Source organism: Hypanus sabinus, chromosome 5 (genome assembly GCF_030144855.1).
Source record: "Hypanus sabinus isolate sHypSab1 chromosome 5, sHypSab1.hap1, whole genome shotgun sequence".
Lineage (NCBI taxonomy): Eukaryota > Metazoa > Chordata > Chondrichthyes > Myliobatiformes > Dasyatidae > Hypanus > Hypanus sabinus.
The window spans coordinates 24743783-24766625 of NC_082710.1; the positions used below are offsets into that span (position 1 = coordinate 24743783).

Genomic DNA, 22843 nt, shown 5'->3' on the forward strand with positions numbered 1-22843 from the left:
AAATAGGAAAGGGGAGCGGTGAAGGGGGGGAATTACCCAGAAGTTCAAGAAATCAATGTTCATGCCATCAGGTTGGAGGCTACTCAGTCAGAACATTAGGTGTTGTTCCTCCAACCTGTGTGTGGCCTTATCACGACAGTACAGGAGGCCATGGACTGACATGTTGGGATCGGACTGGGACGTGGAATTAAAATGGGTGGCCACTGGGAGATCCTGCTTTTCCTGGCGGACCGAGCGTAGGTGCTCAGTGAAGTGGTCTCCCGATCTATGTTGGGTCTCACCGATATGCAGGAGGCCACACCGGGTGCCCCATACAGAGTACGTGACCTCAAAAGACTCACAGGTGAAGCCTCGTCTCACCTGGAAGGACTGTTTGAGGCCCTGAATGGTAGTGAGGCAGGAGATGTAGGGGCAGGTATAGCACTTGTTCCACTTGCAAGGATAAGTGACAGGAGGGAGATCAGTGGGGAGGGGCAAATGGACCACGGAGTTGTATAGGGAGCAATCTCTGCAGAAACCATGTGGGGGGGGGGGGGAGGGAAAGAGGTGCTTGGTGGTGGGATCCCGCTGAGGATGGCGGAAGTTACAGAGAGAACTGTTTGCTGGATGCGGTGGCTGGTGGGGTGATAGGTGAGGACAAGAGGAATCCTATCTCTGATGGGGTGGCGGGAGAATGGTGTGAGGGCAGATGCGGGTGAGGGCAGTGTGAATGGTGGAGGAAGGGAAGCTCCTTCCTTTGAAGAAGGAGGACATCTCCTTAGTTCTGTAATGAAAGGCCTCATCCTGAGAGCAGATGTGGTGGAGACAGAGGAATTGAGAGAAGGGGATGGAATTTTACAAGTAACAGGGTGGGAAGCCTCCAATATGATGGCATGACCATTAATTTCTTGAACTTCTAGTAATTCCCCACACCCCCTCTTCACTGCTCCCCATTCCCATTTCCCTCTCTCACCTTAATTCCTTACCTGTCTATCACCTCCCTCTGGCGCACCTCCCCCTTCCTTTTATTCCATGGCCATCAGTCGCCTCCAATCAGATTCTGCCTTCTCCAGCCCTTTATCTCCTTCACCAATTAACTTCCAGCTCTTTACTTCACCTCTCCCCCTCTCCTTTACTTCACCACCTCCCCTCCCTCCATTTTCTAATCCTGATTCCTCATCTTTTTTTTCTCCAATCCTGATGAAGGGTCTCAGCCCAAAATGTCAACTGTACTCTTTTCCATTGATGCTGCCGGGCCTGCTGAGTTCCTCCAGCATTTTGTGTGTGTTGCTTGGATTTCCAGTATCTACAGAGTTTCTCTTGTTAATAGCTTGCCCAAAATGCACTAACGCTAACCGTATGACTTTGGAATGTGGGTGGAAACCAGAGGACCCAGAGGAAACTCACTGATCGTGGGGAGAGTGTATAAACTCCTTACAGACAGCAGTGGGAATCAAACCCAAATCAGGGATCACTGACACAGTAAAACGATTGTGCTAACCCCTATGCTACACATTTCATCTTCATTTTCCTGCTTGCTCCTCACGGCCTTTGATTCATCTAATTTCTGGAAATCTACCAATCTCATTTTCAAATACAATTAACGTTGAAACCTCTACAAACTGCTGGACTAGAAAATTTCAAAAGAAATGTCATGAAATGTCTCCTCATTTCAGTCCTAACTGACCTACCCTTGACTTTTGAAACCTCCAGTTCTGGACTCCTCAATGTCTATTCTGTCCAACTTATATCAGTGAGGTCCTCTCTCATTCTTCTAAACCCTGAATAAGGTCTAGACTATCCAATCTCTCTGCACATAAAAATCTGCCATCCCAGGAACCACTCTGATGAATCATCACTGCACTCTCACTAAAATAATTATACTATTTTTAGATAGAAAAACACAAATTGTTTATAGTATTCCAGACATGTTTCACAAAAGCCCTGAGTAATTTTATTAAGATACCATTATTCTTGAATGTGAATCCTGTGGTAGTAAAAATCAATGTATCATTTCCTTTTCTAATTGTTTGCTGCAGCTACATATTGGAAGAAATCTTGTTCCAATGATATCAACGTTCTTCAGCCACTCACCACTGAAAACAATACGCAGTCCTTCTGATTTTTCTCACCAAAATGAATGACATTGTCATAAATTCCAACAGTGATCCCTCCCTCTGTCCTTAACATCCACCAAATGGGAACTTCAAAACACTCAAGCTACCGAAAAAATCTTCTATAACTCCACAGGCCGGGAAAGCAAACTAACATCAGTATCCTCGCCCAGCCCAATATCCGGGCATCATAGTTCCAAGTACTCTCAGCTAGGTTCAGATATCGGCCTGCCATTCACGTTCTTGACACTAGATTACCAAAACAGGCACGTTATGCTGAGTTGTATCACAGCAAGAAACAACAAAGGAAATAATAATGTAAGTCATTGAAGGGTATTCTGAAATGCTCCTTGACAAAGTGCCATTCTGCTAATAATTTCCAAGGACCCCAGCTGAAAACAGCTCATGTTGGACAGCGAGCATTCTGGCTGAGAGTCTCCAGTCTATTCATCAGGAAAGCCGAGAAATGTAATGTAAACAGCAGAGGGAATGTGCTGCATCTCCCTCGCACCACCCACCTCCCCTTTGAATTGTGCTCCATCTGTGGCTAGCACCGGGGGTCCCACATTGGCTCCATTAGCCACTTCAGAACCCACAGACAGGAGCGGAAGCAAACCATCTTTGATCCTGTGAGACTGCCGAAGAAAATGACGATGATCAGTCAAGTGTAACAAAGCTGACATGAAATCTGGCGTTTCTTTTAAAACAAAGTAATGATTATAAATGAACTATAATTACTCAACATATTTAAATCTGGTATTCTAGTATGGCATGTTTCAAAATTGGAACAATGTAACTAACTTTGTGACTCCATTCACCAGTGTTTAATCTGGAAGCTTGCTATTTTTAAAGTTATAAAGATAACTCAGTCCTTAGATAATTATTTTTGTCTGTCAGAAGCTTCCACCCACATCCAGTTAATACAAGCAGATTCGGAAAAATGAAGTCTCCGATCCACATCTCTAGAATTTCTCCTCGCTCTCTCCTCCTGCAGACGCCCGTGCATTTCTTTCCACTAAGTTCCCAACCAATAGCCTCAATAATCTAAGTGTAGTGCTGAATGGATCCAAAAGTATCAGTAGAAAGACAGATGGTGAATTGTGTGCACGTTTGTACTGTAGGCGACGGGAAGGATATAGAGAATGTGTAGAATGAATGGAAGGTACAACTTCAAATGTAGCTTTACATGTGGATGAAGTTTTATTTCCTGGGACAGAACAATGTGAGTTTGTGTGTTGCCAGAATTAGTAGCTGGTTCCTTAAGGCTGTCATAGCTGGGAGAGGTATTAGGGATAAGTTCTCACTACCTATTAAATGCTCCCAGTGATATACTTCTCAAATAGCCTCTGACAACCAAGTCCAGCTCCTGGCCTTCATGTACGTTTTAGCTACTAAGCTTGATGGAACAGTTTCTACTGACAGGAGAAGGGGCAAAGACGGGTTGTTATTGCTGAGTGCCGCTGAGTCTTCGTCAAGTCATGGCGATCCTATGGAAAGTGTAGTTGTCCATAGGGTCCTCGTGGCAAGATATGGATGTAAATTACCAGGCCTTTCTTCCACAGAGATACTGCTGCTGCCCACTGGGCAGGTGAGATGGGTTACTGGTGCCTTAATGCCAGTCGCTTTGGGCAGATGAGGCTCATCGGCCATGGTCGGCAGCTCACCCTGCAGAAGGACAAATCTGATCTCAAACTTCTGCTGCCTTGCAGCTGTACCCACCCTTGGGAAGGCTTTGGGAGTAAACCCTAAGGAAAAATCTGGAGCTGGAGTCCCTAAGGTAGTCCTGCAACTCCTGCAACACCACGAGTGACAAACTGTATCTGTCTCTGCTGTTCCTTTGGATTCAGCAGCAGAGCGGAGAGGGGAAGCCGGTAACATGGGCGACGTTTTGCTCTCCATATTGTACTGCCCTGGCTTGCGTATCACACAGACAGCTGGGATGCAATATCCAGGGTCGACGCCGACCCGACAGAGGGTCTCACAGTAACTGAAGGAGAAATGGGCTCAGCCTTAAACTTCCATTCCCAATGCAAGAGTGAAACTGGCCCACTTTGATCTCCCCCAAAGTGGCCACAGATAATTGTCATCTGAAGCTCTCTGAAATGAGTACATTACTGCTTTGAATAGGTAGGCCCGATGACATCACTGTTCGAAAGGAAGATGCTGGTGTTTGGGCCTTCAGGGTCGAGCTGTGGGGATTTGGGGTGATGCGTTCATTAGTTGATATCTTATAGAATTCCGTTGCCCCCAGCTTGCCCAGATACACCATTCACCCAACCCCCCCCCCCCCCAACAAGGACAGTGATGCCCTGATAATCCACTGGGCTTATCTTGTGCCGTGGCTCAATCTCTGGAGATCAGGTGCCAGCCAACGTGCCAATTTTAATTTTCTCCATCCTATTTTGGTTAAGAAGGCGACCTTCAGGCTTGGATGTAAATTTACCTGAGGCTCCTACATAAAATGGCCACTGTTTAAACTGCAGAATTGCCAGGGAGAAAAATTTAACATTCTATACTTCAGGTTGGTAATTGAAAGAGTAGCAAATGAAGAAAACCAGAACAAAGCAGCTGCTTCATTGTGCAGCACTGGTTAAGCTACAGGTTGTAATTCCTATTTAATTGTATGGTTATTTCAAGACTGAGAATCAAAACAGCCAACTGCAGACTGTTGATAAGCATCCATCAAATCCTACAGTGTAGAATACATAATCGTTAGTGATTTTTAGCTAAAGAAAATTTAGAATTAATCCACTTGTGAGGGAACAACAGGGTTTCAACCAAATAGATCCCAGTGCAAGTGGGTAATCATATTAGTCTCTTCAGGTCAGTTGCAGCTCAGTAATCTGTGGGTAAATTGCAGCAGGGAACAGAATAAGTGAGTATTGTGAGCCAGGTCTGGAGAGTACAGCAGAGCACAGTAGCAGTTAATGTTGGGTCTGAAGTAGGAACACAGGGTACTATAGCAGATTGGCACCAAGGCATGGCTAAGCAACGGCAAGAAAGCAGAACTTATGTTGCATCTATACAAAGCCATAGCTAGAAACGCAAACAACATGCAGTTCTGACACTACACTTTAATACAGATACGTTGGTCGTGCAGGAACATAGCTTAGAGTTAAAATACACCTCATCTCTGAAAATTAAATGATAAGTAGAATTTACAACAATTATGGTTGCTTTCTCTACATGTTGGAAGATCAAGTGTGATTTTTCTGAAGTTTTATGGACATGAAGGATAATTGGAAGACCCATTGATTTTGGAATCTAGAATGAGGAGGCAAAATCTAAAATTTAGAGGCAGACCTTTCATGAGTGAAGTTCAGAAACACTTCAACAAGTAAAACCCAGAGTAAATCAGAGGCTGTCGTCTGTAAATGGAAATGAATGCTACCATCTTCTCATGGTTTTTAATGTAAAAGATTGTTAGAAACACAGAAACATAGGAAACCTACAGCACAATACAGGCCTTTTGACCCATAATGATGTTACGAACATGTACTTACTTTAGAAATTACCTAGAGTTACCCATAACCCTCTATTTTTCTAAGCTCCATGTAGCTGTCCATGAGTCTCTTAAAAGACCCTATTGTATCTGCCTCCACCAACATCACCGGCAGCCCATTCCACGCACTCACCACTCTCTGTGTAAAAATTACCCATGACATCTCCTCTGTACCTACTTCCAAGCACCTTAAAACTATGCCCTCTTGTGTTAGTCATTTCAGCCCTGAGAAAAAGCCTCTGACTATGCACACAATCAATGCCTCTCATCATCTTACACACCTCTACCAGGTCACTCCAAGGAGAAAAGTCCAAGTTCACTCAAACTATTCTCGTAAGGCACACTCCCCAATCCAGGCAACATCCTTGTCAATCTCCTCTGTCCCCTTTCTATAATTTCCACATCCTTCCTGGAGTAAGGTGACCAGAACTGATCACAGTACTCCATGGGGTCTGACCAGGGTCCTGTGTAGCTGTAACATTACCTCTCAGCTCTTGAACTCAATCCCACAGTTGATGAAGGCCAATACATCATATGCCTTCTTAACCACACAGTCAACCTGTGACTGTGATAATGAAAGTGATTATGATTCTAAGCTGAATTCTTAGGCCTGGTAGTGAGAGTTCTTGGCTCAAGCCAAACTGGGCATTGGTGAATAAGTAATTCTTTTTATCTACCTTTCCATCTGGTGGTCATTCTACTTATCTATCCCAATCAATTAGCTACTAATTAGTACCTAATTAGCTACATGGAATGGGTGTGGAAACCCCTACATTCACAGGAGGAACGTATATACCTCTTACAGGCAGCAGTGGGAATTGAAAAGTTGCTGGCGCTGTAATAGCATTATGCTAACTGCTTTGTGTCTGCCACCCTATAGCTGGTTACTAGTGAGTAAGTGCAATTTGACAACACTGATTATCCACATCTTCTCGCTCTTTGCTGAAAGATTGGATGCTAAATAGCCAGATTGGATTTATCCTACTTTTTTTTGTAAGAAGAAATACACAGCCAATTTTCCATATTATTGGTAGATGTCAGTAAAACAACTGTACTGGAAGAGCTTGGCTAGAGGGGCAGTTTATTCCAGAGTGTAGATTTTTGATGCTATTCCTAGAATGCTGTCTGGTCCCAAAGCCAGTGTTGGATCCAATCACCTCTAAATTGAGTTGGATGAAGACTAGCTTCTGCAATGCAGGGGTCCTTATCCCTACCAGTTTTGGATGAAAACAGGTGTGACTGCTGCAGCCACATCCTTAACATGTTGGGTCCCATCATTTTGGTTAATAGTTTGATAACATTCATTTCATCACTGGCATAACTCCAAAGAAAAATTACGCTCATTGTTCTTGGTATAGCATTGTTTTAAACCTAATCACAGGTTATGAAAAATGACCATTCCTACCTCTGTCTGATCAATCATGTGTTCCAGTTGAAAGATCTGAGTTTTCACTTGGCCCTCTTTGCTGATGAGGTAACCAATACTCTTAGACAGCTTCTCCTGTTGGCATAACGACAGAATGCACAGCAGAATGAAACCAGAGAACACCATTCAAACTGCACCAGCCGTCAACAGATCCTCAATATCTCAATTTACACATAAACAAAGCAGTGAACAAATCTCAAAATTAATGAAACCAAATATATGCAAAGAGTAAGCAGAGAAAGAGTGGGGCCAGGAAACGGCCAAGTCACTGATACATTAAAATCATTAAGAATTTAAGATTCAACTGTGTACAAGACTAGTGGGAGAGTGATATATTGGAGAAGTTTCATGTCCAAATATTTGAGAGCAACATGAATGTCTTTGAAAATGAAAGTGGACGGGAGCTCTTAAGCTTTAACATATCCTACCTTGAGCACTTTGTAGGCACTGCTCATAGAAGTGACCTTGTGGTTGGCGTGTGACCCACCAAGCTTACAGAGGTGACACACGGGCCTCCGGCACATCTCGCAGTACATGGTCACCTTTTCCATTTCATGCTCAGGGCACATCAGAACCTGGAGGCATTGGGGGGTGGGGGGGAAGTGGGATAAAAAGGTTTGGTGTGGAGAGTCACAGGTAGGAGTGGAGTGATGTGGATGAAGGGTTGAGGTGGAATTGTGGGAAGGAATAAAAAAAAGACATTAAATATATTGCCATTTCAAAATCAAGGGGATATTTTATGTTGCACGGTTCACACAGTACCGGCACAAATTTTTATCAATTTCTTTACTCTACAATACTCTTAGAACAAGATCCCCTTTAGACTGAGGAATGCTGGAAAATCCAATCCTGGCGTAATTTAGTGTATTAGTACGTTTCCCTGCTTCCATCACTTGCCAATTTATGATCAATCCCAAATACATAGCAGGGCAATTTGGATGGCAGAAATCTACAGTTGAGAACAAAAATGGCTATAGAAAGTACTCACTTTTGATACCACACTGCCTGCACCACTTGTAAAAATGAATTCCAACCCCCAAAAATGAGCAGCCCATCCAACCTCTCCATGGATACCAATCATTCTCTTGCAAACAATGGGTATCAAATGAAAACCCACTTTAGGCCTCTTCTACTGAATTGCCCAGAGAGTTCTTCAGTGGTAGGTTCCACTGAATCATTTTGTTTCGTGTTAAATGTTGAGCCAAGTTAGAACAGGAGTTTCTCTCCTGACATCTCCAGCTGCTCAAGGGCCAAAGCCAGCTGAGATCACACACCCAGCAGCCACCCTCCTCCACACCACATATCATACTGCACTCTACCTCTCCCAGTACTGAGTCAGCAAGGTGAGCATATCAAAATTCATCCTCTTGAAATGAGTGAGCTACCTCTGGAAACATGGGAGAGGCAACGCCCGCTAGAAACTAGTAGAGACCCATTTTTCAAGTGAGTGAGCTTCCTCTGACTATTCTGGGCATTGTTGGCTGTGCTCCTTAACATGGGTCATTGTCAATTTTGACTCTACACTTTGCTCCAGAATATAATCTCCTCACCTTCAACTTCCCATTTAAAATAGGACGATTAAAATTACCCTTAGGTCAGTCCCAAACAGTAAAAAAGATTGTTACTGAGGAAATAATCTCCATGTTTGAATCACTTTCGCTGGATTCCATAGTTCAGAAGGTTTTTGACAGTGAACACAAACTGTACCTGTGAACCAATCCTTATGCAGCTTGGTATTGAAGAACTTTGGTTCTGACTCTGATTCAACAGTCACTCCTCCTCTACCTTTCTAACCTCCTCTGAAACCCTCGGACCCATTTGCTCTTTTTTTTAAAACTCTCTTTTAGCCTGTATTCTTTGGCCTTATTCATTAATCCATTTCATCCTTTTTTTATCCTCTCGCTCTCTCTCTCTCTCTCTCTCTCTCTCTCTCTCTCTCTCTCTCTCTCTCTCTCCATTTCTCATTCCCTTTTCACAAACAAGAGAAAACCTGCAGATGCTGGAAATCCAAACAATCACAAAATACTGGGGGAACTCAGCAGGTCAGGCAGCACCGATGGAAAAGAGTACAGACGATGTTTCAGGCTGAAACCCTTCAGTTAGTCCTGACGAAGGGTCTCGGCCCGAAACGTCGACAGCGCTTCTTCCTATAGATGCTGCCTGGCCTGCTGTGTTCCACCAGCATTTTGTGTGTGTTGCTTGAATTTCCAGCATCTGCAGATTTCCTCCTGTTAGCAGGACTTTTAAAATTCTGTTTACATTCAAAGAAATCACTCTTCTTCTTGTTCACTCTACTCTCCATCTTTTTAAAGAATTTTCCCTCTTTTTCTTCCTTCCATTTTTTTTTAAATTTTCCCTGATTTTCTTCCTTCCATCTTTCCCTCTTGCAGTCTTTTCTCTTTACTCAGTGTTTTCTCTGTAGCTTCTTTATCCCTTTCTTTCCATGTTATATTCAGTGGCCTGGAGATGGGCCTCAACCGTCCAAAGACTGGATATTCAACTTGTAAGAATTAGCAAAACATAACAAAAATGTTTCAAAACAGAAGGCTCGGATATTTTCAACAAGTGTGTCTTTCTTTTTTTTGCTCCTGTCCCTTCATCCATTTCATGAGCCATGTCCACAATCTTCAGGGAATGTGCAGCTGTTGTATACGAGGGTGACGAAAATGACTGCAACATCTGTCACATATACATCAGCGCATATGATAATCGTGCCATAACGTGTTATATTTGTAAGACAGACTGAATGTGTCTGATTACAGATCCTGCCCTTTTAAGGAAAGAAAAGGCTTGAGGCTATATATTGATAATTCCTCAACCTAGTCTTGTTTGTGTAAAATTAATCATTGGAACATCCAAAGTGGGGTTCTGAAATTTACAGATTTTAAAGTATCCACCAACGTTAAAGAAACACATGAATTTGACGTCAATTTCCTCTGAAAATTTGAGTTACTTCCATTTACTGAATCACTTCAGTATCCTCAAGGGAAATCTAACCTTTTGGTCGATCTGTTCCTACGTGTCAGAATGAATAAGCATGAAAATTAATAGACCATACAACCAACTCAAATATGTTTCCTCTTTAATTATCAAAACATGTTCTATCAATTTAATAAATGTAATATTGTATGTGCTGTGACTAAATTTTTCATACACACATGGGTGCAGCTTTGTTCAATGTCACATGATTTGTAGATTATAGAAGCAGATACTGTTGGATTATCAATTCAAACTTTCTTTGGTTTAGCTGACTCTGAGCTCTCATCAAATTAATTATTAATTAAGGTCTAATGTCTTTAGTTCTTTCTATAAATTTTTTTATGTGCATATGTCAGAAGTTGTGGGAGCATATATTTTCACCTTCACAAGAACTATTTTGAAAGAAAGAGGAAGTGTTCTGGAACCATTTTTCCAGATTCTCTTTTTCTCCCCCCAGGACAGAAATGACTAATAGGAAGGGGAAAATTTTAAGGTGATTGGAGGAAGGTATTAGGGGTACGTCAGAGGTAAATTCTTTAAACAGAGAGTGGTGGGTACATGGAACGCCCTGCCGTAGATGGTGGTAGAGGCAGATACATTAAGGACATTTAAGAAATTCTTAGATAGACACATGAATGATGGAAAAATGGAGGGCTATGTAGGAGGGAAAGGTTAGATTGATTTTGAGTAGGTTAAAAGGCCAGCACAACATCATAGGCCAAAGGGCCTGTATTTTTCTTCAATGTTCTATGTATTTTCGTAATCATCTTAATGCCCATGTAAAGGGAATTCTGGGAATGCCCATCTAGAATATGTTATATATAACAAGACAGTAAAGGAACATCTGTACCTTGGGCCGGAAGTTGGTGGTTGGTCCTACATACTCATGTTGAGCCTTTGGAGTGCCCCAGGGATGGTGAAGTTTAAAGCACTCATTGCAGTAGCTTGCTTTGCAGTCCATGCAACTCTTTGTGGCCTCGCTGGGTGGAGGCTTGCAGAGGTTGCACATGATGGCCACAGCAGCGCGGGCGGCTTGCCGGTACCTCTCCACGATTGTTTCCAAGGTGAAGTTTCGGAACAATCCACTGATGCCTCGCTCCCCGAGATCTACGTCACATTTGCAGCCAGGGCAAGGGAAGGTGGTGACTCCTTGACTGTGGATGGTCCGTTTCCAGCCTGGATGGGCAGCAGATCCTTTTTAGTCAACCAATACATGAAAGAATAAAGGGAATGACAGAGAAAGGACAAACAAGGGAAAGTAAAAAAAAAATTGAGAGAGTAGTAAATTTATATAGGTTATTAGAACTGTCAAGTAATACAGAGCAGAAGAGAGCAATTTGGAAGCTCCTTTGAAGAGCAATCTCATTTTTTCCATTCTGATGCTTGTTTCTATGTCCCTGCAATTTCTTCTACTTCAAGAATTTATCCCTTGAATGCAGCTCTTGAATCTGTACTCAGCACACTGACAGATGAGAATTAAAATCTTATTCATTGATAAGAAAACATTTTCCTTGTGTTGCACTGCTGCTCAAAGCACTGCTCTCTCAGCCATCTCCCTCCATTCCTTTGGCTTCAATTCTTCATGACTTTAAATATTTTGATCTATTTCCATTTCCAGCCCTCAATGTTGTGCCAACCCATATATCCCTTTAAAAAAAGTACTAAACCCACACTACACCGCAACCCTCTATTTTTCTTTCATCCGTCTGCCTGTCCAAGAGGCTGTTAAATACCCCCAATGTTTTAGCCTCCACCACCATCCCTGGCAAGTCATTCCAGGCACCCACAACCCTCTGTGTAAAAAACTTGCCCCTGGTGTCTTCCCTAAACTTCCCTCCCTTAACTTCATACCTATGCCCTCTGGTGTTTGCTATTGGTGCCCTGGGAAACAGGTACTGACTATCCACCCTATCTATGCCTCTCATAATCTTGTAGACCTCTATCAAGTCCCCTCTCATCTTTCTACGCTCCAATGAGAAAAGTCCCAGCTCTGCTAACCTTGCCTCATAAGACTTGTTTTTCAATCCAGACAACATCCTGGTAAACCTCCTCTGCACCCGCTCCATAGCTTCCATATCCTTCCTATAATGAGGTGACCAGAACTGAACACAATACTCAAAGTGTGGTCTCACCAGAGATTTGTAGAGTTGCAACGTGACCTCTCTACTCTCGAACTCAATCCCCCTGTGAATCAAGCCTAGCATAGGCCTTCTTAACTATCCTATCAACCTATGCAGCGACCTTGAGGGGTATATGGATTTGAACCCCAAGATCCCTCTGTTCAGTAACTCTTAAGTAACCGACCATTAACCCTGTACTCAGCCTAATAACTCCTATCTCTCCCAAAGTCTACACATCCTTCAAGCAACTGCACAGAAATGGACACGAGACCCAATTGTCATTGCCCCATCATCTTATACAGGTTGAGCAAAGTTTCCTGGGTTTTGAATTCCTTGAATATGTTTATAATTTTAATAAAGCAAAAGACTATATTAACTGCTGAAGAATTTGTTCATAACCACTTAAATATTAATGTTCTTGTATCCCAGTTTAAAACGTTCCCCATCTTGCTTTTCCCCTTCTTACATCAAGGAAAAATGATCAAAGTCAGTCAGCTCCACACACTGAGCTGGTTGATGGAAGATCAGAACCTTTGCTTCTCCATGGTTATTATTACATTGGTTGACACAATATCCACTGAGCTAATGAAGATGATTTATGATGAATTAGATTAATAGCCTCTCATTACACTATAATTTTTAATTTTTTTCTTAGAAGGACAAGGAATTAGAAACTAGCATTTATGTAACATCTTTCGCAAGGCTATGATAAATAAAATGTTCTTTTCCTGCAATTAAGTGCTTTTGAGATGTACTTTAATTACTTTAAGTTTCCTTAAGGTTGTGATAGCTGGAGGTGGTAATAGGGATAAGCTCTCGCTATCTATTAAATGTCATGTATCTCAAATAGCCTCTGACAAGCAAGTGGAGCTCCTGGCTTTCACATGTGGCTTAGCTACTAACCCTCGTGGAACTGTTTCTACTGACAGGGGAATGGGTAAAGGTGGGTTACTGGTGCCCTTAAAACCCAACGCTTCGGGCAGATGGGGCTTGTCAGCCGAGGTTGGCAGCTCAGCTAGGAGAAGGAAAACTCTGATCTCAAACCTCCGCTGCCTTGCAGCAATACTCACTCATTTGGGAGTAAACCCCGAGGAAAAATCTGGAGCTGGAGTCTCTAAGGCAGTTCCTATGGTAAGTTCAATCTGGCCGGCAACTCCTGCAACACCGCTGGTGCCAAACTGTATCAGTCTCTGCTGTTCCTTTGGATTCATCAGCTGCATGGAGAGGGGGAGCCTGCTACAGGGGCAATAACTTGCTCTCCATATCGTACTGCTCGGGCTTGCAGACTAGCTTGGGTATCACAGAGTCAGCTAGGATGCAACATCCATGACCCACCATGACCAGCAGAGAGACTCTATGTACAATTACTTCAGATTATCTCCATTTATTTAATATGAATCAGAGAACACTTCAGGTAAATGAAAATATCTAACTAGTTCATTTAAATTAATTTTTTTCCTAAAAATAAGGGACGTTGAAGATGATCCTTTAATTCTATTAAACCTTCTTTGCTTTGGGATTGAGGTTACTGGAGGTTGAAAATGGTAAAATTCTCCATATAGTGATGTCCCATCCCCTTTAGAATCTACAATACCTCGGCTGTTGTTTAGCAGTGTTAATATGTACCTTAATATGATAGGATATCAGGACAAAGGAGGACAAAGGGCACGGACCTCCACCAACGAAAGTGAAATGGGATGAAATGCATTCCATGTAAAATCTATGACTCAACAGGTGTCAATGGGTCAATGGCAGCATAAAAGCTATTGTTTTTATTTCATAATATTTAATAACTCACTGATTGAAGTACTTTAAACAGGCCTGTACTAACAAGTTGTCAGACGGATTTTCAACTATTTTCTTTAATAAAATTAAATTTATTACTGCCATTTGATTCCCAAGAATCCAAAAGGCAGCAGAAAATGTGTTAGTACAAACATGTTGAACTTATTAATGTCAGTTACAGTTCCCGGGGCGAAAGAACATTGATGAGCAAGAAAGCCTACTTTGCATGACTGAAATGTTTAAGGAACACTGACTACGAATGAAACAGCTGCTTGCCTTCATTTTAAACTGGCGTGCCACTGAGTACCTACCACATGTCACATAGAATTGAATCAACTCTACACCCTAACCTCAAAACCGATTAAATCCATATAGACAGATAAGCATAAACTATTAAAAATAAACCACAGAGAAATTACAGAACAGACCGTAGACTAGCTGAATTAAATTGCATTAAGTTTTGGTCATTGTTTGCATTGCAATCTCACATTAAACATTTTTATCCACATTCTCCAATTATGTTGCACTTCCCCTTCCCATGACAGCTCTCAGCTCTACAGACTTCTATCCCATTTCAAAAATGATTTAATGAGTATGAGCAGTGACACAGGTTTGAAATAGTAAGACCTTTAATACTAGGAAACATCAGCTGGATTACACGGGGTATTTTTAAATTGTGTTTGTCTACTTCACTCTCCACCCTCCTCGTGCATATGACCACAACTAATCCCTTCAGCCCCCTCTACACATTGATCGTTTTCTCCTTTTTCCACTAACTCCAGAGGTTGCATAATTCCAGTAGAGGCAGATACATTAGGCACGTGGATGATATAAAAATGGAGAGCTACGTGAGAGGGAAAGGTTAGATTGATTGCAGAGTATGTTAAAACGTCGGCACAACATTGTGGGTCAAAGGGCCTTTGCTGTGCTGTAATGTTCTTATGCTCTATGTTCTTAATAGCTTCTTGCGACATAAAGCAGCAGGCAATGCACCCAGAATTTTTACTCCCAATATGGAAGCTCTACTAGTGCAGGCAAGTTTCTTTAGGAATGGATATCATTTAGGAATCAATCCTTTGACGAGTTAAGCATCCTTGGGTATGTTTCAGCCATAAATAATCAGACGCACTTTGGATGAGCTGCTCCTTCCCAGTGAATCATTTCTCAGCACACTTACAGCAGAGGTCAATGGTTGAGAATCAGACACAAAGGACATCAATAACTGTTGAAAGCATTAATCCAAGTATGAAAATTTAACAAAAGGAACCAAGTAGGACATGCATGGCTTTAACCCCAGGTGTGTAGCAAACATGTGTCTGGTGGTGTGGGGTGGAGCGGTGTTACGGGATGGCCAGCGATTTAGAAACATGCTTACTAGCCTAAGGGCTTCAGTCTCAGGGTACAGAAACTCCAGTCTAGTTTCAGTTTTCCTTATTCAATTCCTGCCTGGAAGATTCTCAGAGGAAGAAAGGGAAAGGGACGAGAGTCTGGGTCAAGTCCATAGTGGAGGTTGTTTTGGTGCCAAGGTAAATCCTTCAGCCAATTTATTTAGAGATACAGCATGGAATTGGCCTTTCCAGCCCTTCGAGCTGAGCCACCTTCAATCCCCGAGTTTAACTCTAGCCAACTCATAGGACAATTTACAATGGCCAATTAACCTACTAACCAGTGTGTCTTTGGCTGTGGCTGTGGGAGGTAACAGGAGCCAGGCATTCCACGGGGATGACATATAAACTCCTTACAGAAGATGCCGGGATTGAACTCTGACCTCTGACAACCCAAGCTGTAATGGCATCTTGCCAACTGCGATGCTACCGTGATGCCTTGATTCTGAAGCCAAATGAGTTGTACACTGACTTGGGTGACCTACCTAACAACTTCCAACCTGCTCCTGGCCAGCTTGCCTACTTGGACTCTGCTTAAAGCGTGACTGGGGCTCCAGTGACAAAGCAGGGTTTAACGTGCCTGGATTCAAGAGACCCTCTCATTAAGCACATACCACCAGGCTCAGAGACAGCGTCTATCTTGCTATTATCAAATTATTGAATGGATCCCTAGTGTGATAAGATGGGCTCTTCATCCCAAAATCTTCCTCTTTATGGCCTTGCACCTTATTGCCTGCCTGCATTGCACTTTCTGAGTAACTACAACTTCATATTCTGCATTCTGTTATTGTTTTTCCTTGTACTCGCCCAATGAAGCAACCTGTATGGATGACACACCAAGCCAAGACTTTCTCTGTACCTCAATACATGTGACAACAGTAAACCAATTTTACGTTGCCTCTCTATGCATTAAAGTCTGAAATATGAGAAAGAATTAATTGCCCAATGGACTACGTAGCCTGTTTCCTTTTCACTGGGCGGCCACACAGTTTCCCTCAGGAAGGGGAAAAAAGAGTTGTCTGGTGGGTGGGGGAGGAGGGGGTTGTAAAACCATCACCAGATATTCATTAGATTTCTTTTTAAAATTGCTGCACTCAATGCAATCTAAAATCAGATGCTCACGGTATAGAAAACTACCTGGCTATCTTATCAATGTTGCCTCAGTTATCACATGACTGAAAATGATCGGCAAATGACAAAATAGAATATTAATAGGAAAAAAAGGAAACACTGAATTTTCAATTTTAATGATCCAAAGTTGAGCATGAGGATAAACATAAATGAAGGAAAAAATGCAAGAGGAGAAGGAGAGTCTAACGTAAAGCTATTTATATGATGACAATCATGTGCAGTAAATCCAAGCTGTTGCCATTTCATTGTGTACTAACACTGTTCCTGGTTCATGTGAATTCAGATAGAGAAATAACTTGCATCTGTTACAGTACTGTTTGTTTTATACCTGAACATCTTATCTACTCATTAATCATTGAGAGAACAATAATGTTATTAGTAATTAGTAAGATTGTTAGATTTAACAGCATAGTAAATTTTTCTGGTCTTTTATAGAATCGTAATATTAATAATTCAATTGAAAGCAACACATGATAATTCAGAGAATAATAGAATTTCACAGAAAGTAATGTTACTAATGCAGTGAGTAGACAAGTATAAGAGGAATTTCACAAGAATATAACGCTGTTGGTAATTAGTAATATTGTTCCTAATTGACAAGAGTATTGTTGACAATTTGCACAATAACACTGTTGGCTGATTATGGATATGAAATCACTCATTCACCTGATAACACTGTTAATCATGTACACTGGTGCCAGTATGCTGCACAAATTCTACCACTTAACTCAGTTTCTGTCCACTGGCATTGTATCAAAGACCTGATCAGTAAATATGATCAGGTACCCAGTGCTCCATGAGATCTTTTTGGGATTACTGTAAAAAAAACAATATTCTTTTCTTTTAGTGACAGCAGGCTGCCTCCATCACCACTGTGAAGCCGGCCGTAGAAAAGCATCCCAGGAAAGTTCACCCATTAATTCCTTCCAGCAGTGTCAGCATTCATCTCCTTTAAGTTTGTGGTTCAGAATGTCAAAAGGATATGAAATTAGATCTTTCTAACTTCCTGACTCTAGGTAATGTGGCACCATATCCTCTGTACAATTTCATTAGAAAGCAGATGGCAGAACTTACCACATCATCCACAAAGTCGGCAATTCCCTCTAGCTAAACATGCTAATGGGATGGAATTTATGCTGGGATTGCACTCAAGTCCATCCAGCATGGGTCACATTGGCTTTCCTAACAAACGTGAGCTCTCTTCACTAAATCATAGCAGATCTGCCTCTGTATATTGCAACTGGTGTGGTGAAACCGCTTTAGATAGATTCTCGCTAAGGATTTGCCTCTCGGTCTGGCTCTGTCACACCACCACCACCAGCCCGTCACCCCTCCCAACCAGTTTTGTCTCCAATCCCTGTCAACCACATCTCAACCTTGACTCCCTCCCATTCAGTCCTGACTTCAAATCAACCCAGCTCACGAGGTCACAACCACTTCCTCCACCCCCACTAAGACTGAGGCTCCACCTCTTCCCATCCTTGGCCCATTTTATTCACTCCCATGTTCCATATACTGAGCAGATCGATGACACATCCATTTTGCTTCACTTGGTCTGCTTCCAGCAATGGGTGGTGGGGAAGGCCTTTAGGCCTGTTAAGCAAGCAAGGCCTGTCCTGTTATGTACAATGCCATGGATCTCAGGCCGAACAGAATTTTTGGACTGAGTGACCCGCCCATACAAAAAGTATGCACTGTCCCGCTCTGCACTGGATATACAATGTGCGTTTCCCTGAAAGGATTCCTAGATGGAATGGGAATGCAATGTTCAGATATTTGTTGATATTTTGTGTGCATTCCTGTTTACATACTGAGCATGGTTACGTGGTAAGAAAGAAACAACACAGCACACAATAAAACAACATAAAAAGCAAATTAGGAGACACGACACAGCACTCAGAAAACAACAGGCAACACAAGCAGGTATGAGACACACATGCCATTGTCACAAACTAATGACCCAAGCAAAACCAGAAAGAAATCATTTGCAGTGGTCAAGCTAAGCTAAAGTTCACATAAGTCTGATGTTTTTACAACTTGTGCTGAAATGTAAGGTATTTTATGATGTGGGTTATCCTCCCAGCTAAAGCACATCACAAAGTGATAACTAACTTGCTTGAGAGGCAAATGTCCAAACCAGAATCATATTGAATTTTATGTGATAATCTTATCACTTTCAGAAAAAAATTATTAAAATTAAGATTATTATATTTGCTGTTAAAAATAATTCTGGTAGTTCCATTAAAGCAAATGTTGTATTACAGATTGCCAGTCAATTGATTTCATTAAGAAAAACATTTTTACATAACAGTGATGAGCTTATGTCCACCTTATGTCAACTTTAGAATGTGACCACTTTTATTTGATTTTTAACAGATATAATCAAATTTTAATTTGCAAAAACAGAATAAACAGTCATAATTGAGTTGCAGCTACGACCCATTAAACCTGAATCAACACAGAATGGTTCTACCTTTTCTCCCGAATGACCTTCGCAGTGAGGCTGCAATTAATTAACAAAGAATCAGGAATAATTTTTCAGTGTGATTCGTACTATGCTGTAACGTTGTAAACACATTAGTGGTGAATTTCATTGTCAGATGAAAATACTTTCACAGAGACAACACGGCACAAACTAGATTACACTCTTCAAAAGGGAAGTTAACCCTTGAGATCAGGTTAGTTTATTACATTATTCGGATCAGAAGAAATTCAACACAATGCAATCACAAGCTTTCAAAAGTGCACTTCCTCTTCTCAGGTTTCCACTTGTTAATATATTTGACATGCTAGCCTGCAGTGATGACTGAATGAGTAAACTGACTGTAATAGCATGTTATTTTGGACATCGCTGTTTTAACATGCAGGAAGTACAATGCAAATTATATTTTCAAACATGAAGTATGGAAATATATTCAACCACTAAAATATTCAGGATAAGCTTGCATTTCAATAGAATGATGGTAAAGATAGTATAAAGTTTTAACTTAATGCTTATCCTACTGTGGAAACGCTACAGAATTATACACATTTCCCACCTCTGTAACTGAATTCCATTAATGCAGGTTTGAATCAAGATCCACAATTTCCTGTCATCCTTAAGCCTTCATTCTTCGAACATAAGCCTAGACATTGAATGTTGAGTGGCTATTTGATTAATGAGTGCATCACAACCGTTTCTGTTTCTAGGGCTTGAATTGTTTTTTAAATTTACCTGATACTCACATCTAAGAAGAGTTCATATAAGCTGAAGGCATCTCTCAATCCTTATTCACTACCTCACCATATATCCTTTTCACAAGAATCATCAGGTAGTGATCAGAACTAGGAGGCTTGGATTATTAACCTTCTCCTTGTCTTGGTGAGTTTTATTATAATTGGCAACACTATATTTAAGAATTGCTGATTTAGACCATTGAGTTTCCTGGTATGAAATCACCATGTGTAGAGTATTGATCAGTTGAACCATCAAGCAGATCAGGACTAGCACCTTTAAATCAAATATCTGAAGGCCTTGTTGTAATTTTAAATGTCTATGGAAAACCAAAACCATTAAATAATTAGCATTCAAAGGTTTGAGAGATGGAGACAATCCTCGTGTCAATATTTTGGCACCAAGAAGTGTTATTTTCCAAGAATGCCAAACATGCTTTTCCTTTTCTCCTCAAGCAGCGCCGTTCATGGAAATATGCGCAACTATTTTTGCAGCCACAACTGCAACTTGAGATGGCATTTACAGTAGCTGTCAGGGGCACCGCGGCCATTAACTTTTATAGCTCTAGCTAATTCCAGACCAGGGCTGAAGATATCTGTCGTATCTAGCAGTTTGCTATCCATTGTTGTGTAAAGAAGATCATTGACGTTATATAATCAAAGACAACGAATTAAATTTAAATCTCTCCTGCCAGAGTCTAAAAGGTGGAGAGAGTTTGTAGGCTGGTGAGCGCCCTGTTTGGGTGACGTGGCTTGTTGGGTGGAATTGCTGGCTATGTGCAGGCTGTGAGATCTGCCAAGTGTGTGAGAGTTTTGTGGAACCTGCAAAAGCTAGTTGCAAGTCCAGAGTGAAAGGCACTGTTGGAGAGTTGTTCGGTAAAACCGGGGGGGAGATCTGCAGACAACAGTTTTGTCAGAAGCATCATCATCCTTCAACACTTTGAAACATTCTTGGTGCCCCACCGCTCCCAAACAGCCTGAATTGTTTTTATATTCATCTGATATTCACATCTAAGAACAGTCCAAATAAACTTAAAACACCAGATTGAAGAATTAGTTAACACTGTAGAAAAGATACATTTAATGATAGAAATTAGAGATGATTGGTAAATGGCAGATCACCAATGGTTCTCTATGGAAGGTAATGACCCATGCAGTTTAGTGTTACGAAAATATATTTGTAGATAAACATCTATATTGTCAAATTTACAGTAAAATAATAAAGAAAAAGTTAATATTTTCTGAAAATTGTTACCTTACTTGTTTGAAGACATTGGTCGACTTTCTTGGTCAATTTTAACTTCTTTGAAATGCCTCGCTAAAATGTTACATACAATCCCTTTATTTCAGTACAGAATCACTATAAATAAACTTAAATTACACAGGGCTTTAGTCATGGCCGCAATGATTGCATACCAGCAGCTTTTTCTTTCTTTGGAAACTGGCGATAATGTACAATTCAATCTGGGTAGAGCATGTTGTAAAATTTTCAGTTATTGCTTAGATGTTACAAATTATCCTATAAGAAGTTAACATGACAAAATGGAAATAATTTATAATTGACTACAAACGAGAGTGCAGCCAGTATTCCTCCTCCAGAATGCCATCTTGTACTTTCTGCAACTTGTACTTGTGAGCATCACGTGAAGCCTGAACCATACTTGGCTTTAATTCTCTACCTTATCTGCAAGCGGATAGTATAATGTCTCGGTCTGGAACTTTGACCGTTTACTCTTTTCCATAGATGCTGCCTGGTCTGCTGAGCTCCTCCAGCATTTTGTGTGTGTTATGTAGTATAGAGTGGTTCCCTAGAGTTGTCCTATTCATTCATTCATTCATTCATTCATTCATATTCAGGGGAAGTAATGGGGACAAGCTCCCACCACCAATGAAATGCTCTCAATGGGGTGCATCTCAAATAGCCTCTGACGACCAAGTCCAATTCCTGGCCTTCACAAGTGGCTTGGCCATTAATCCTGGCAGAACCACTTCTACTGACAGGAGAAGGAGCAAAGGTGGGTTACTGGTGCCTTACAAACAGACATTTCAGGCAGAGGGGGTTCGTCAGCTGTGGTTGACAGCTCATCTCGGAGAAGGAAATTCTGATCCCAAACCTCCACTGCCTTGCGACTATATCCCCTCACGAGGAAGGCTTCAGGAGTAGACACCCAGGGAAAAATCCGGAACTGGAGTCCCTAAGGCAGTCCTACATTGAGTTCAATGCTGACTGGCAACTCCTGCGATGCTGCTGGTACCAAACTGTATCGGTCTCTGCCATTCCTTTGGATTCATCAGATGCATGGAGAGGGGGAGCTTGCTATATGGGCAACAGCTTGTTCTCCATATTGTATTGCCCAGGCTTGTGTATCTAGACAGCTAGGACACAATCTCCATAGTTGACCCTGACCAAAGGAGACCCCAGAGATAGTATAATTTTCAAGCTTACACATAGAAATAATGCTATTTGACTAATGTACTTAAGTCACATATTGGCACATTTATATAACCATATAACCATTACAGCACGGAAACAGGACATCTCGGGCCTTCTAGTCTGTGCCAAACGCTTACTCTCACCTAGTCCCACTGACCCGCACTCAGCCCATAACCCTCTGTTCCTTTCCTGTCCATATACCTATCCAATTTTACTTTAATTGACAATATTGAACCTGCCTCTACCACCTCTACTGGAAGCTCGTTCCACACAGCTACCACTCTCTGAGAAAAGAAGTTCCCCCTCGTGTTACCCCTAAATTTTTGCCCCCTAATTCTCAACTCATGCCTTCTTGTTTGAAGCTCCCCTACCCTCAATGCAAAAAGCCTATCCACGTCAACTCTATCTATCCCCCTCATAATTATAAAAACCTCTATCAAGTATCCCCTTAACCTTCTACGCTCCAAAGAATAAAGACCTAACCTTGTTCAACCTTTCTCTGTAACTTAGCTGCTGAAACCCGGGTAACATTCTAGTAAATCTCCTCTGTACTCTCTTTATTTTGTTGACATCTTTCCTATAATTTGGTGACCAGAACTGTACACAATACTTCAAATTTGGCCTTACCAATGCCTTGTACAATTTTAACATTACATCCCAACTCCTATACTCAATGCTCTGATTTATAAAGGCCAGCATACCAAAACCTTTTTTCACCACCCTATCCACATGAGATTCTACCTTCAGCGAACTATGCACCATTATTCCTAGACCA

General features: G+C 41.5%; 1 protein-coding gene across 5 annotated transcripts in view; it reads right to left on the reverse strand.

Annotated features, from left to right (window-relative positions):
• The window catches only part of trim36 (tripartite motif containing 36), a 119905-nt gene that overhangs the window by 85675 nt on the left and 11387 nt on the right, over nt 1-22843 (reverse strand). For 2 of the 5 annotated variants that reach the window (XM_059969585.1, XM_059969584.1), the window contains exons 3-6: nt 18895-18924; nt 10851-11194; nt 7450-7596; nt 7001-7096 (exon numbers count right to left, since the gene is read on the reverse strand). In XM_059969585.1, the coding sequence (XP_059825568.1) occupies nt 7001-7096; nt 7450-7596; nt 10851-11194; nt 18895-18924 (617 nt within the window). The remainder of the gene's footprint in view (nt 1-7000; nt 7097-7449; nt 7597-10850; nt 11195-18894; nt 18925-22843) is intronic. The other 3 variants (XM_059969586.1, XM_059969589.1, XM_059969587.1) reach the window with 3 other exon arrangements.